At 47.2% G+C, this 14750-nt stretch overlaps 1 protein-coding gene across 1 annotated transcript; it reads left to right on the forward strand.

Moving 5' to 3' along the window:
• Positions 1-3481: 3481 nt before the first annotated feature.
• kctd14 (potassium channel tetramerization domain containing 14) lies at positions 3482-13738 on the forward strand. The gene is made up of 4 exons (XM_083985026.1): positions 3482-3568; positions 10761-10985; positions 12003-12137; positions 13426-13738. The coding sequence occupies exons 1-4, from the start codon at positions 3515-3517 to the stop codon at positions 13735-13737; spliced, it is 726 nt and encodes a 241-aa protein (XP_083841152.1). The 5' UTR covers positions 3482-3514; the 3' UTR covers position 13738.
• Positions 13739-14750: the final 1012 nt, after the last annotated feature.

The raw sequence follows: 14750 nt of genomic DNA on the forward strand, positions 1-14750 counted from the left end.
CTACAAACATTTAATGCACATCAGAATGCTCAGGAAGGTCTCCTTGCCCAGATAGTCTCTACCACATTCTGATAAGAGGTACGGTTCTCTGTTTTTTGGCTGTCATTAGGAGAGCTGCGCCGAGCTCAAAACTGACTGTTCTGCTCCTGCTCTGTTGTGCAGGTGGCCATCAAGAGACACACACACACACACACACACACACACACACAGTTAGTCACCATGGTGCAGGCTGCCACACAGGTGTATTCAATCAGATCATTAGCACATGGAGGGGTTTTGTGGTGATCAACTATTGTACTTGTATAGAGAGCCTAAGCGGAAGCAGGAAGTAACGGTCACCATGGGACCTCAACTCTGAAAAACTCGCCATTCAAATGAATGAGACTGAAAATTTTATTTCGTGATCCATTTGAATTGTGCCATGAGAAAAAAATATGTCCTCTACCTGTTTAAAACATCACGTTTCATCCCGAGAAATCAGCAGTTTGTTGTAAAGCTATTGTAGAATACAATTCAGAAGAATCTGTAAGCAGAAAGACTACAAGTCGCGTAGGTGACGTCACACACCAAATGCCGCCCTTTCCCGTGTCAGTTGGTGACGTATTTTCTGTGGGACACAGATCTGTAGTCCGTGGAGCGGTCTTTACACAAAATACATTCTTCTGTTGCCGTTTTATGATAAACGGCTGATTTCTCTTCATGAAACGTGATGTTTTAAACAGGTAGAGGACATATTTTTTTCTCATGGCGCAATTCAATCGGATCACGAAATAAAATTTTCAGTCTCATTCATTTGAATGGTGAGTTTTTCAGAGTTGAGGTCCCATGGCGCCGTTACTTCCTGCTTCCGCTTAGGCTCTCTATTGAGTCAGAGGAGGTTGGTCCTCCTCTATTTTTTAGAGGCCAGATGAACATCAACATATTTTTTAGAAAGAGTAACTGGTTGAATTAAACCATTACCACATCATTTCATGTCTCCACCAAGTTCACTTTCCTCCTCCTCCTCTTTATCTCCCTCCTTCCTCCCTCCTCCTCTCCCTCCTCTTCTTCTCCATCCTTCTGCCTACTTTCTCTCCCTCTTCCTCCTCCTCTTCCTCCTTCTCCTCTTCTTCTCCCTCCTTCCACCTTCTTTCTCTCCCTCTCCCTCCTCTTCTTCTCCCTCCTCTCTCCTCCTCCTCCACTTCTTCTCTCTCCTCTCCCTCTCCCTCTTCCTCTTCCTCCTCCTCTTCTTCTCCCTCCTTCCTCCCTCTTCCTCCTCCTCCTCTTCTCCCCCTTCCTCCCTCGTTCTCCTCCTCTCCCTCCTCCTCATCTTCTTCTCCCTCCTTCCGCCTTCTTTCTCTCCCTCTTCCTCCTCTTCTTCTCCTTCCTTCCTCCCTCCTCCTCCTCTCCCTCCTCTTCTTCTCCTTCCTTCCTCCCTCCTCCTCTTCTCCCTCCTCCCCCTCTTCTTCTCCCTCCTCCTCTCTCTCTGCCATTCAGCCCAATGCAATTTATTTCACAGCAGAGTAGCAGGAGCTCAACTTTTTAATTCGCTGGAATGGGCATTATACTTTGTTTGATTTCATAAAAAAATAGTCACAAGTCACAAAAAAGGTCCTCTACTTACTTGTTGTGGCTCATTTCTTTTTTTTTAAGTATCATTGAAAAATCTCACATTCATCAAAGTCTCAACCTCCCTTCTCCACAGCTTTGTCTGTAGTCCAATGGGTAAGGTGGCTGCTTGCCAACCTCAAGGTCACTGGTTCAAATCCAAGAGGGGCACTCTTGTTATGTTATGTTGAATTCTGCTCTCCTCCCCCACCTTCAATTGGTTACAGGTGTTCGTTAAGCGCCACAGTTTGCAGCACATCATCACAATCATTGACAACATGTTTAGGTGTGTGCTCTATGTGGTGAAATGGCAGAGTAAAGGTTTATTGATCATGAGGCCATGGGTTTGATTCCTGCCTCATTCATGTGGTACTTTCTGATAGAGACTTCATTCAAATTCTCATCTGTAGACAAATTTCTAATGGCTCATTTATACTCTTTTCTTTCTTTCTTTTAAGCATCATTGAAAAATCTCACATTCATCAAAGTCTCAACCTCTCTTCAGAAGTCAGTGACCTCTTATACATGGATTTCTTTTACTCTTCTCTTATTGAATCTAACTATGGTGAAGTGGTTAGGTCAGTGGGCTGATGTACTGAGAGTTGTGGGTTCAATTCCCTCCTTGGACATGTTTCTTGTATGCCATTCCGCATGTCTTTGTCAATTTATTCTGCTAATTCAGCATGGTTCAGCAATGGCTTTCAGCATTCACACCATTTCCATTTTTGGAAATGCTTTTTCTAGTTTTACTTCATTTTGTCTCTTTTGTTGGTAGATTTCTCCTAAATTCACCAAAAGTTAACTACTGTGACACACTGTGCTGTTGTCTGACCCATGTCATGTCAGGTGTCATTGTAAAGCTCTCTCTCCTGAACAATGATGTAGGCTCCAAAAATTGTCATTTCCTCCGTATCTGCAACCAATTGTAAAAGTATGATTTACATTGACAATCTATGGAAATTCTTTAAAGGCTGTTTTCTCAATAAGTTTTCCTCAGACTCTGAGCTAGAAATCTCCACTTCAGCAGCACTTGCAGACACCAAACCTTCCAGTTTTATTCCTGTCTATATTCTGAAGGTTTTTACAGAGGGGACTGTTGATATATCATTCACAGCCTCATTTATACAACATTTTATTACTAAAAATATGGCAAAATTAGATTTTTTAGGGCTGGTGACAGTATTTTCTCATTTACAAAATGATAAAAAGAGATATCCAAAATCCCCTCTGTAAAAACTTCTGACTCTAATATGTCAACAAAATGAAAGAATTTTGAAAGGGGCTTTATCCATTGTTCAGATTTCGGTTTTGGAAATGTATGCAAATTAGAGCATATTCCATTAGATATTGCCTCATTTACATATTTAAACATAAAATTGGACAAAACTTGTAAAACGAAAAATATTTGTCTTAATGTCAGTGATAAACTTGGGAAGTTTCATGTTAAATGTTTTACCCTATTCACCTGTAGTGTCTCCCCTTAAGTTCCATCTTTGCACCATTGTGACATTTCCTGACTACCTGACTGTGAAGCATCTTCCTGGTTCTAGCTCCCCTCATGAATATGTGGTATGTATATGACTGTAAACATGGAATCCTCATCTCTCTATCACGTGGTCCTGAGCTCCTGTAATAATGAATATTTAAATCATAGATGATCTTTTCTCATGTGAAATTGAATGACTGGACATGAATCGTTGGAGCTGAATATGCTAGTGGCGCTGAGTGGGCTGTTCCGGTGTGGGAGGGCTCAGTGATAGGAGGAAATGCTCCATCAGGCCGTCGGTCGGTGTGTGAGGTAGGAACAGTCTCAGGTCCGGGTTAGGCCACGCCCCCTGGACCTGGTCTAGTGGCCTCCCTCCACCTGTTGACCGGACGGTGTGAAGGCTTCCAGCTCCCGACGGGAGCGAGTCCGAGTCCAGTCAGGATGAGTCTGCCGGACTACAAGTCACCGGAGAAGCAGCCAGCACACCCAGCGCCGGTAAGACAAGCGTCCTCTTTACCGCACACAGCCGGAGAGCGGACACTGGGGACAGACTGAGGCTCACCTGTCTTCTACATGTTCCTGCACAACCAGTTCCTCTCTGCACATAGTTTCAGCGCCTGCCCTGTGTGGCAGCTTTAACAGCCCAGTTAGTCTGAGGGGATAAAAGAACCTGACGAGACAAAAGCTGTGGGAAGATGGTGAAGGACATGTAGTCAGGGCCGTTGCTAGGAATTCTGGGCCCCCTTAAAGAATACTAAAGTGGGCCCTCCCCCTAACTTTTCCAGTTTTTTTTTTCTTAAACTACCTATGTATTATCATGTATTATTTAGCCTACTTAGTTTTGATGCTAATGCAGCATTACACTGCAAAAACTCAAGTATCTTACTAAGAATATTTGTCTTATTTCTAGTCAAAATTGAATTTCTAGTCAAGACAAATCTCATTATAGCCTACTTAAAATAAGACACATCATATTAAAAGTAGCTTGTTTTTTGACACTTTTTACTCCTTTCAAGCATATTTTCACTTGGAATAAGTAGAACAAATCTGATAGTGGAACAAGTTTTTCTTCCTTATTACAAGCACAAAAAACATGCTTTCACTGGCAGATTTTTCTACTTGTGAAAATTTGTTTGAAACAAGTGAAAATGATCTAAAAACAAGTTAATTTTTAGGTGATGAGTCTTATTTTAAGTGGGAAGAGATTAGTTTTGACTAAAATTTAGACATTTTGACAAGAAATAAAACAAATATTCTTGGGAAGATTTTGGGTTTTTGCAGTGTAGTCAGGGTCTTATGCAGAATAATTGAGTCATACAAAGATTAGACTACTGTGTTTTTTGTGGGCCCTACTGGGCACTGGGCCCCTAGAATTATCATCACCTTTCTCCCCTATACAACGGCCTTGCGTAAACTCCAGCCGTGGTTCTGGACCTGATGATGTGTCTTTTATAATACAGCATATAGTCTGGTACCTGCAGCCAGAGACATTACATAACACTGTGCTTATTGAGCCTTCATTGACAGCTCTGTGTGTAGTTGATGTTTAGGAACTGTCATGCCTGCTATGAATATTGTTATTACAAGTCTGAAGTGGTGTTATATCATATGACGTTTTTAAGATGCTGAGTTTGATGCAGGGACTCGTAGCCAGCTGTTTGTATAGACTTTAGACTTTTATTGTCCCTTATTAGAGAAATTCTTCTTATTTTGGGGGCTTTTTGCCTTTATTTGATAGGATAGTTGAGAGAGACAGGAAGTGGGTGGCAGAGAGTGGGGGAATGACATGCAGTAAATGGCCGCCCAATGCGGGATTCGAACCGGAGCCGACTGCAGTGAGGACTGTAGCCTCTGCATATGGGGCGCCTGCTCAACCCACTGTGCCACACGGCGCCCCAGGGAAATTCTTTTTCACATAACCTCATCATTCCACCACAAGGGCAAAGCAGATGGTAACACTGGGGCAAAACACACATGATAGCCTGCAGCACATGAGTGTACACACAACAACAATGCAGAAGAGTCCACACTCTGGCCTGTTCATCCAGGCCTTTTGCGAGCTCTTCTGCACCTTAGTGTACTGCACCTGTGTCCTGAGGGAAGTGGGGGGAGGTGAGTGTTTACTGGGTGTGTGATGGCCCTGTAGATCTGTTAGGTGTGGTGTGGGGGAGGCCAGTTATTTTGGAAGCTGTGGTGGTTGGTTGTGTGTGTGTGTGTGTGTGTGTGTGTGTGTGTGTGTGTGTGTGTGTGTGTGTGTGTGTGTGTGTGTGTGTGTGTGTGTGTGTGTGTGTTGAACAGTACTTGAGAATGTGTTGGATCATGATGTATCTTTGATACAGCAACAGAAGGAGATGGAGGCCACATACAGAGCCTTCAGTTTGCAGATGGCTGACAGTCTTTGACGGCCTGGCCGGCCCTCTGTCCCGTGGCTGGCCCTCTGTCTTCTGTCCTGTGGCTGGCTCCCTGTCCCGTGGCTGGCCCTCTGTCTTCTGTCTTCTGTCCCGTGGCTGGCCCTCTGTCTTCTGTCCCGTGGCTGGCCCTCTGTCTTCTGTCTTCTGTCCCGTGGCTGGCCCTCTGTCTTCTGTCCTGTGACCAGCCCTCCGCCCCGTGGCTGGCCCTCTGTCTTCTGTCCCGTGGCTGGCCCTCTGTCTTCTGTCTTCTGTCCCGTGACCAGCCCTCCGCCCCGTGGCTGGCCCTCTGTCTTCTGTCTTCTGTCCCGTGACCAGCCCTCCGCCCCGTGGCTGGCCCTCTGTCTTCTGTCCCGTGGCTGGCCCTCTGTTCTCTGTCCCGTGGCTGGCCCTCTGTCTTCTGTCCCGTGACCAGCCCTCCGCCCCGTGGCTGGCCCTCTGTCTTCTGTCCCGTGGCTGGCCCTCTGTTCTCTGTCCCGTGGCTGGCCCTCTGTCTTCTGTCCTGTGACCAGCCCTCCGCCCCGTGGCTGGCCCTCTGTCTTCTGTCCCGTGGCTGGCCCTCTGTCTTCTGTCCCGTGGCTGGCCCTCTGTTCTCTGTCCCGTGGCTGGCTCCCTGTCCCGTGGCTGGCCCTCTGTCTTCTGTCCCGTGACCAGCCCTCCGCCCCGTGGCTGGCCCTCTGTCTTCTGTCCCGTGGCTGGCCCTCTGTCTTCTGTCCCGTGACCAGCCCTCCGCCCCGTGGCTGGCCCTCTGTCTTCTGTCCCGTGGCTGGCCCTCTGTCTTCTGTCCCGTGGCTGGCCCTCTGTCTTCTGTCCCGTGGCTGGCCCTCTGTTCTCTGTCCCGTGGCTGGCTCCCTGCCCCGTGGCTGGCCCTCTGTCTTCTGTCCCGTGGCTGGCCCTCTGTCTTCTGTCCCGTGGCTGGCCCTCTGTTCTCTGTCCCGTGGCTGGCTCCCTGTCCCGTGGCTGGCCCTCTGTCTTCTGTCCCGTGACCAGCCCTCCGCCCCGTGGCTGGCCCTCTGTCTTCTGTCCCGTGGCTGGCCCTCTGTCTTCTGTCCCGTGGCTGGCCCTCTGTCTTCTGTCCCGTGACCAGCCCTCCGCCCCGTGGCTGGCCCTCTGTCTTCTGTCCCGTGGCTGGCCCTCTGTCTTCTGTCCCGTGGCTGGCCCTCTGTCTTCTGTCCCGTGGCTGGCCCTCTGTTCTCTGTCCCGTGGCTGGCTCCCTGTCCCGTGGCTGGCCCTCTGTCTTCTGTCCCGTGACCAGCCCTCCGCCCCGTGGCTGGCCCTCTGTCTTCTGTCCCGTGGCTGGCCCTCTGTCTTCTGTCCCGTGGCTGGCCCTCTGTCTTCTGTCCCGTGACCAGCCCTCCGCCCCGTGGCTGGCCCTCTGTCTTCTGTCCCGTGGCTGGCCCTCTGTCTTCTGTCCCGTGGCTGGCCCTCTGTTCTCTGTCCCGTGGCTGGCTCCCTGTCCCGTGGCTGGCCCTCTGTCTTCTGTCCCGTGACCAGCCCTCCGCCCCGTGGCTGGCCCTCTGTCTTCTGTCCCGTGGCTGGCCCTCTGTCTTCTGTCCCGTGACCAGCCCTCCGCCCCGTGGCTGGCCCTCTGTCTTCTGTCCCGTGGCTGGCCCTCTGTCTTCTGTCCCGTGGCTGGCCCTCTGTCTTCTGTCCCGTGGCTGGCCCTCTGTTCTCTGTCCCGTGGCTGGCTCCCTGTCCCGTGGCTGGCCCTCTGTCTTCTGTCCCGTGACCAGCCCTCCGCCCCGTGGCTGGCCCTCTGTCTTCTGTCCCGTGGCTGGCCCTCTGTCTTCTGTCCCGTGGCTGGCCCTCTGTCTTCTGTCCCGTGACCAGCCCTCCGCCCCGTGGCTGGCCCTCTGTCTTCTGTCCCGTGGCTGGCCCTCTGTCTTCTGTCCCGTGGCTGGCCCTCTGTTCTCTGTCCCGTGGCTGGCTCCCTGTCCCGTGGCTGGCCCTCTGTCTTCTGTCCCGTGACCAGCCCTCCGCCCCGTGGCTGGCCCTCTGTCTTCTGTCCCGTGGCTGGCCCTCTGTCTTCTGTCCCGTGGCTGGCCCTCTGTCTTCTGCCCCGTGGCTGGCCCTCTGTCTTCTGTCCCGTGGCTGGCCCTCTGTCTTCTGTCCCGTGGCTGGCCCTCTGTTCTCTGTCCCGTGGCTGGCTCCCTGTCCCGTGGCTGGCCCTCTGTCTTCTGTCCCGTGACCAGCCCTCCGCCCCGTGGCTGGCCCTCTGTCTTCTGTCCCGTGGCTGGCCCTCTGTCTTCTGTCCCGTGACCAGCCCTCCGCCCCGTGGCTGGCCCTCTGTCTTCTGTCCCGTGGCTGGCCCTCTGTCTTCTGTCCCGTGGCTGGCCCTCTGTTCTCTGTCCCGTGGCTGGCTCCCTGTCCCGTGGCTGGCCCTCTGTCTTCTGTCCCGTGACCAGCCCTCCGCCCCGTGGCTGGCCCTCTGTCTTCTGTCCCGTGGCTGGCCCTCTGTCTTCTGTCCCGTGGCTGGCCCTCTGTCTTCTGTCCCGTGACCAGCCCTCCGCCCCGTGGCTGGCCCTCTGTCTTCTGTCCCGTGGCTGGCCCTCTGTCTTCTGTCCCGTGGCTGGCCCTCTGTTCTCTGTCCCGTGGCTGGCTCCCTGTCCCGTGGCTGGCCCTCTGTCTTCTGTCCCGTGACCAGCCCTCCGCCCCGTGGCTGGCCCTCTGTCTTCTGTCCTGTGGCTGGCCCTCTGTCTTCTGTCCCGTGGCTGGCCCTCTGTCTTCTGTCCCGTGGCTGGCCCTCTGTCTTCTGTCCCGTGACTAGCCCTCCGCCCTGTGGCTGGCCCTCTGTCTTCTGTCCCGTGGCTGGCCCTCTGTCTTCTGTCCCGTGGCTGGCCCTCTGTCTTCTGTCCCGTGGCTGGCCCTCTGTCTGCAGCTTCAGGAGCTAGCAGCTGTCAGTACTGTGATTGATCCTGTGAACATGTCTCTGATAACACAACTGTGTCTTATCAACCTAAACAAATGAAGGTGCAGGTGACTCATGCCACCACCCTCCTTGTAGCTGCTCAGTGTGTGTCTGTGTGGAAAGTTACTCAAGTGTTGTGTTACACAGTGGGTGCACTGTCATTTGATCCTCTGCATCAGTTTGTTCAGGGCACTTTTCCCACATCACTCTGAGTCCACACTGGTCATTTCAGACTGATGTCAAACAAAGGACTGTGAGCACATTAGAACCTGAAGCCTCCTTGATAGTTCTGTCAGTCAGCACTTTGGCAACAGCTGAACACTGGGACCAGTAATTAGCAGGCACTTGTTTATACTTTAAGGTCCCATATTATGCTGTTTTTCAACTATTTCACATGGGTCTAAGTTGTCCACCCATATTGTATTGGTAGTGTATTGTCCCCAAATCAATCTGCAGCTCTAAATCTCAGCAATCTAAAAGTGGAGAGGGTGTGGTTTTCGCTACATGTGCCAATGTTGCTTGACTGTCACTGTTCCAGAAAAGTCTCAGCGGGCGGAGCTCGCGTTTTTCCAGACTGGTCCAGGGGGAGGATAAGGAAGTACGGTGCCTCGTGACATCAAGTAGCACAGCACTTCCAATTCGCCCGTTTGGAGACACAATCTCAAAAAAAGCGAAGCAATCCATTAATGTAGCGAACAGACTTTTTTCACCTCCAGGCGTCATAGAAAGGCCACGTGAACACATAGAACCGCTACAAAACCAGTAGAAAGTGGATTTTGCATAATATGGGCCCTTAACGGCAACATTTTTTTTTCGTGTCTTGCCTCACTCCCGAGAACATGACCAGCAGATAGACACCATCCTTTCCACTGTGCGTGCAGTAACAAGGGAGATAGAGTCGTATCACCTGCAATTAGCTTAGCTCAAACACTGGAAGTGTATAGGTAGTGTTAGCCTGCCTCCTACCCGGGCCGAAACCATTTTAGCTCTAAACTCTGTAAATATATCACTTTATCAAGATTTCAAACATTTTTAGGTGAGAAAGTAGCCGTTTAGATCAGCAGCGTGTTGTTATTGTGTTGTGACCAACGCACTTCTGGTTACTTCACAAAATAAAACACCCGTTGCCCTTTACATACAGAAGTGCTTTTACTTTGAAATAGGAAGCTAACCTAAGCTAATTACGGGCGATACGGGCTCTATCTCCCTCGTTACTGCACGCACAGTGGAAAGGATGGTGTCTATCTGCTGGTCATGGACTCGGGAGTGAGGCAAGACACGGGGAAAAAAATGTTGGCGTATCCCTTTAACCTCATGGTCTTCACCTGCAGAGGGTCTACTTCAATCTCACTGCTGACTGCCTTGGTCACAGCAGGACGTCTCTCTGTCTTCGAGGACCTTTTCCTCTCCAAACACCTTTACTAGCCCCCTGACATGTCTGACCAGCACTTTCTATTTCACCTCCTTATTATTGAAGAGTTATTGCACTTGCTCACTTGTAAAAGTTCAAACTGAAATAAGAATCACAAGAATCACTGATAATCGTTAGTTGCCACCCTATATCTGTCCGTCTAGTAGTGCATGGACACACTGATGGGTGTGTATGTAGGTAATAAGCAATTTTTTTTTTTTTTACTTGTTAAAGGGATAGTTCACCCAAAATTCAAATTTCACTCATTATCTACTCACCCTCATGTCGACTAAGAGCTGTGAGAATTTTCAAAGTACTCTGTTCCTTCTCTGAGTTACGGGGGGGGGGGGGGGGGGGGGGTCTGTGCAGCAGTATTTGTCCATATAATGGTGGTCAATGGATACCAACTTTCTTCGTCCAAAAAGATACAAAAACCATCCAAATACCTCCATACTGCTCGTCTGTAATGTCCCTCTTGTATTGAAGCCCCGACATGAGAAATTGTTCTGAAAAAAATTAAATAAGTCTATATTTTAAGCTTGTTTGTAGCGGAAGCTCCCAGTGTCTCAGTTCACTGCTCTTCCTGTGTCAGTGCAAATCTCGCGTGATTTGCACTGACCGGCGGAACTATTTCTCATGTCGGGGCTTCAATACAAGAGGGACATTACAGACGAGCACTATGGAGGTATTTGGATGTTTTTTGGTGTGTCTTTTTGGACGAAGAAAGTTGGTATCCATTGACAACCATTATATGGACAAATACTGCTGCACGGACCCCCCCGTAACTCAGAGAAGGAACGGAGGACTCTTCTACGGAGGAAAATTCTCACAGCTCTTAGTCGACACGAGGGTGAGTAGATAATGAGTGAAATTTGAATTTTAGGTGAACTATCCCTTTACCATTTCCATTTGATTTGACCTCATTCAGCTGCAAGGTAAATGAATGTTCTCCCCCCACAGCACTCTCCTGTGGTGCAGTTAAACGTGGGCGGTCACCTGTTCAGCACCTTACTGAGCACGCTGAGGAAACACCCTGACTCCCAGCTGGCCGACATGTTCGGCGGACAGCCCAAACTCCGCACGGACGATCGAGGACGCTACTTCATCGACCGCGACGGCTCCCACTTCGGAGCCGTGCTACAGTTCCTGAGGTCGGAGCAGCTGCCCTCGGAGAACATCCAGGAGGTGTGTGCACGTGGGAATCCGTCTCAGCTGACCTCCTTCTTTACAACTGATTGATTGATTTGATTTGAAATTCTTAATTCAGTCACATCACACAATAGCAAACATTATCGACACAAACATTATCGACAAAATAGTGACTGAAAACTAAAGGCACAGGCAGAAGCATAATGCTTATATTAATGCCTGTCCTACATACCAAATAAAGCTACCCAGCATTCTTACAATATAAAACATAAGACAACAACTAACAAACAAACAAGAAAACGAACAAACTAAATTAAACTAAACCAGAGGAAAAAAACAAACAAACAAACAAAAAAAAACCGGAACCAATAAGGTTACCAGTATTTAAATATATTGTAAATAGCAGAGAGAAAAACAGACAAACAAGAAAACAAACAAACATAAAAGCAAAACTAAACCAGAAAAGGACCAGAATCAATCAGATTAACAGTATTTAAATATATAGTAGTAAATACATTTTTAAATATCAGAAAAAAAACAAAAAAAACCAAATAAACATTAACATTTGTAGTCTTCAAAAATTGCCCTGCATACTTTTTTTTTGTAAACCGAAAATGAACTGCACATTGGTAAATCCAGGTTAGCATCATTCATAGTTTAACTCCCACAACAGATATACAACATCTCCTTTTAGTCTCTTTTCTCGCTTTTTGTACAACAAATTTACAAACATCACGCTAATTATATTTTGACTCATGTATTGAGAAAAACCTTTGTACTTCGACAGGGAGTAACTTTAATTTAGCTTTATACATTATTTGCATTATTTTATAATAAACCAAATCATTAAATTTCATAACATGGGATTTTATAAACAATGGATTTGTATGTTCATAGTAACCCACCTTATTTATAATACGTACAATGGTATCAGAGCTCGGACCAATCTGTGTGTGTGTGTGTGTGTGTGTGTGTGTGTGTGTGTGTGTGTGTGTGTGTGTGTGTGTGCGTGTGTGTGTGTGTGTGTGTGTGTGTGTGTGTGTGTGTGTGCAGGTTTACAAGGAGGCAGTGCACTACAACATCAAACCACTGGTCAAACTTTTGGGGGAAACTCCCCAGCTGTTTGGAGAGCTGGTGGGGAGGCAGCAGTTCCTCTCCAGAGTCCCCCACTACAAAGAAAACATCGAGGTAAGATGCAGTCACTAATGCTGATCAATAACTTCTATGTTTACACCTAATAGCTACAGAAGACTGAATGTTGTCCATACATACAGGTGCATCTCAATAAACTAGATAGAATATGATGAGATAACTTTATTGCCATTGTATAATAAATGCACAAAGGAGTTTAGTAACAATTCCCTTTCATAGGTTTTTAATTGTAATGACTATGGCTTACATTTAATGAAAAGCCTTACATCGTTTTTTTTGGAAACCTCATGTTAAATGTAAGCCAGAACCATCACAATTAAAGTGATACACCAACTTTTTTTTTTCATGTCTTGCCTCACTCCCGAGTCCATGACCAGCAGATAGACACCATCCTTTCCACTGTGCGTGCAGTAACAAGGGAGATAGAGCCGTATCGCCCGTAATGAGCTTAGCTCAAACACTGGAAGTGTATAGGTAGTGTTAGCCTGCCTCCTACCCAAGCTGAAATCAGCAGTCAGAAGCTGATTTCATTTTAGCTCTAAACTCTGTAAATATATCACTTTATCAACTTTTCAAACATTTTTAGGCGAGAAAGTAGCCGTTTAGATCAGCAGTGTGTCGTTAATTTGTCTAAATACCAGCTGTTTACGATTTTGTTCGGACGAATTTGGCGCTACTCAAGCTAGCCGTTGTGACCAACACACTTCCGGTTACTTTTTACAAAATAAAACACCTGTTGCCCTTTACATACAGAAAACCATGACGATAGAATTTGTGCTTTAACTTTGAAATAGGAAGCTAACCTACCCTCGATGTAGCTAGCTTGAACCAAAATAAACCGTCTTTGCTTGAACCCTCCGTTTTGACCGATCTCGTCCCGTTAGCGGCATTTGACCGCTCAAGATGCCTTACCGGAGAGTTTTGTCAGCTCTGATCGGTCCGTTTAGAGTTGCTGAAGAGTTTCTCTGATGACTTTAGGTGGAGGCAGGCTAACACTACCTATACACTTCCAGTGTTTGAGCTAAGCTAATTACAGGCGATACGGCTCTATCTCCCTTGTTACTGCACGCACAGTGGAAAGGATGGTGTCTATCTGCTGGTCATGGACTCAGGAGTGAGGCAAGATACGTTAAAAAAATAAGTTGGCATATCCCTTTAAAATCATTGCAATTAAAATAAATGTATTCTCATTTATTGAGATGCACATCACCTGTATGATTTTCATAGCAGCTGAATTAAAATACAGTGAAATAGAACTTCAAAAATTCCACCAGAACAGAAAGGAGAGACTGTTTGGCTGTAGATGATGTCCTTTTTGGTCCAGGTGCTGATCCGTATCGCCAGAGCCGAGGCCATCGCCGCCCGCCACTCCACCATCATGATCTGTGTACTACGGTCGGAGGAGGATCTGGGTTTCTACGACAACGCCATCAACAACCTGGGGGCGGATAAGGAGTCTGTGGTGACGTTCGGGCCATGGAAGGCCGAGCCCTCTGTTAAAGACTTGCTGGACTGCATCAAGATGGACATTGAGAGTCAGGGCTACGCGGTGAGCGTCCAGCCTCACGTCATGGAGAAGAGCTTCCTGTCCCGGAGCTTCGACTTCTTCTATCAGCTCACATTCAGCTGGTGGTGAGGACAGCGCTCAGAACACACCAGGCAGCGCTGTCCTTTTTACATTTGTTAAAATGTCAGGTTGCCACTGTTTCAGCTGCTCATGTACCCATGTTGAGAGGAGAGGGGAGGGGGGCATTATTTAGACACAAGGGGTCAGTATACAGCATCTGTAGATCCTCAACGCCAACGCTACCACTGTGGATTCATAGAGACACAGATTCTCAAAGCTAGAGTAACAAAGTGTGTATCTAATTAATAGTTTTAGGTGCTTACAGAAGTGTTTCTGTACAATCATTTTGTTCTTGTTTAACTCAAATAAATAATAAGCTTCACAGTTACAACATTCTTCTTTCTACTCACTTAGTTCCTTCCGATCTTTACTTTAAATAAGATAAGACACAAAGAAAGATGCCATCCTTATGTATATGTGATAAACATACACACACATCATCAATCTACACTCAACACCCCATAATGACAGCACAAAAGCAGAATTTAAAAAACAACCAACTTAAGGCAATGAGTAACTCTATGCAGCCCAGTTAGCTGTAGTGATCAGGGGCGGATCCAGAGTATTTTCTGGTGGGGGCACAGGGGGTAACAAGAGTGAATTTGGGGGGGGGGGGCAAATTCTTAGTTACTTAGAGTACTTAGAGTAACAAAATGATCGCTGTCTTGAATATTTATAGTTAGTATTAACAGTTACACACTGTTTACAGTCTTTTTTTTTTTTTTTTTTTTTTTTTTTTTTAATTATAAACCCACCACCACCCCCCCTAATGGGGACATTTTTTTTTCTTTCTTTCTTTCTCTCTTTTTTTTTTTTTTTCCTTTTTTTTTTTTCCATTCTAAGAAAAGAAAAAATACACAATAATCAGGTGGCAGTAACATAAAAACCCATCAGCACCATAAAACATAAAGGAGGACAAAATACAAAACAACAGAACAAACAAACAACAAAAAAAGGAACCTACATTAACAGCATAAAATAATCAAAACATATAATCATTAAGTGCATACTACATGTTTTAC

The sequence above is a fragment of the Trachurus trachurus genome, assembly GCF_905171665.1.
Source record: "Trachurus trachurus genome assembly, chromosome: 13".
NCBI classification, from domain to species: Eukaryota; Metazoa; Chordata; class Actinopteri; order Carangiformes; family Carangidae; genus Trachurus; species Trachurus trachurus.

Coding starts and splice junctions, on each gene's coding strand:
- kctd14 (XM_083985026.1), top strand. CDS start 3,515: ATGAGTCTGCCGGACTACAAGTCACCGGAGAAGCAGCCAGCACACCCA. Junction 3,569..10,760: donor AGCCAGCACACCCAGCGCCG/GTAAGACAAGCG, acceptor CTCCCCCCACAG/CACTCTCCTGTGGTGCAGTT. Junction 12,138..13,425: donor ACTACAAAGAAAACATCGAG/GTAAGATGCAGT, acceptor TTTTTGGTCCAG/GTGCTGATCCGTATCGCCAG.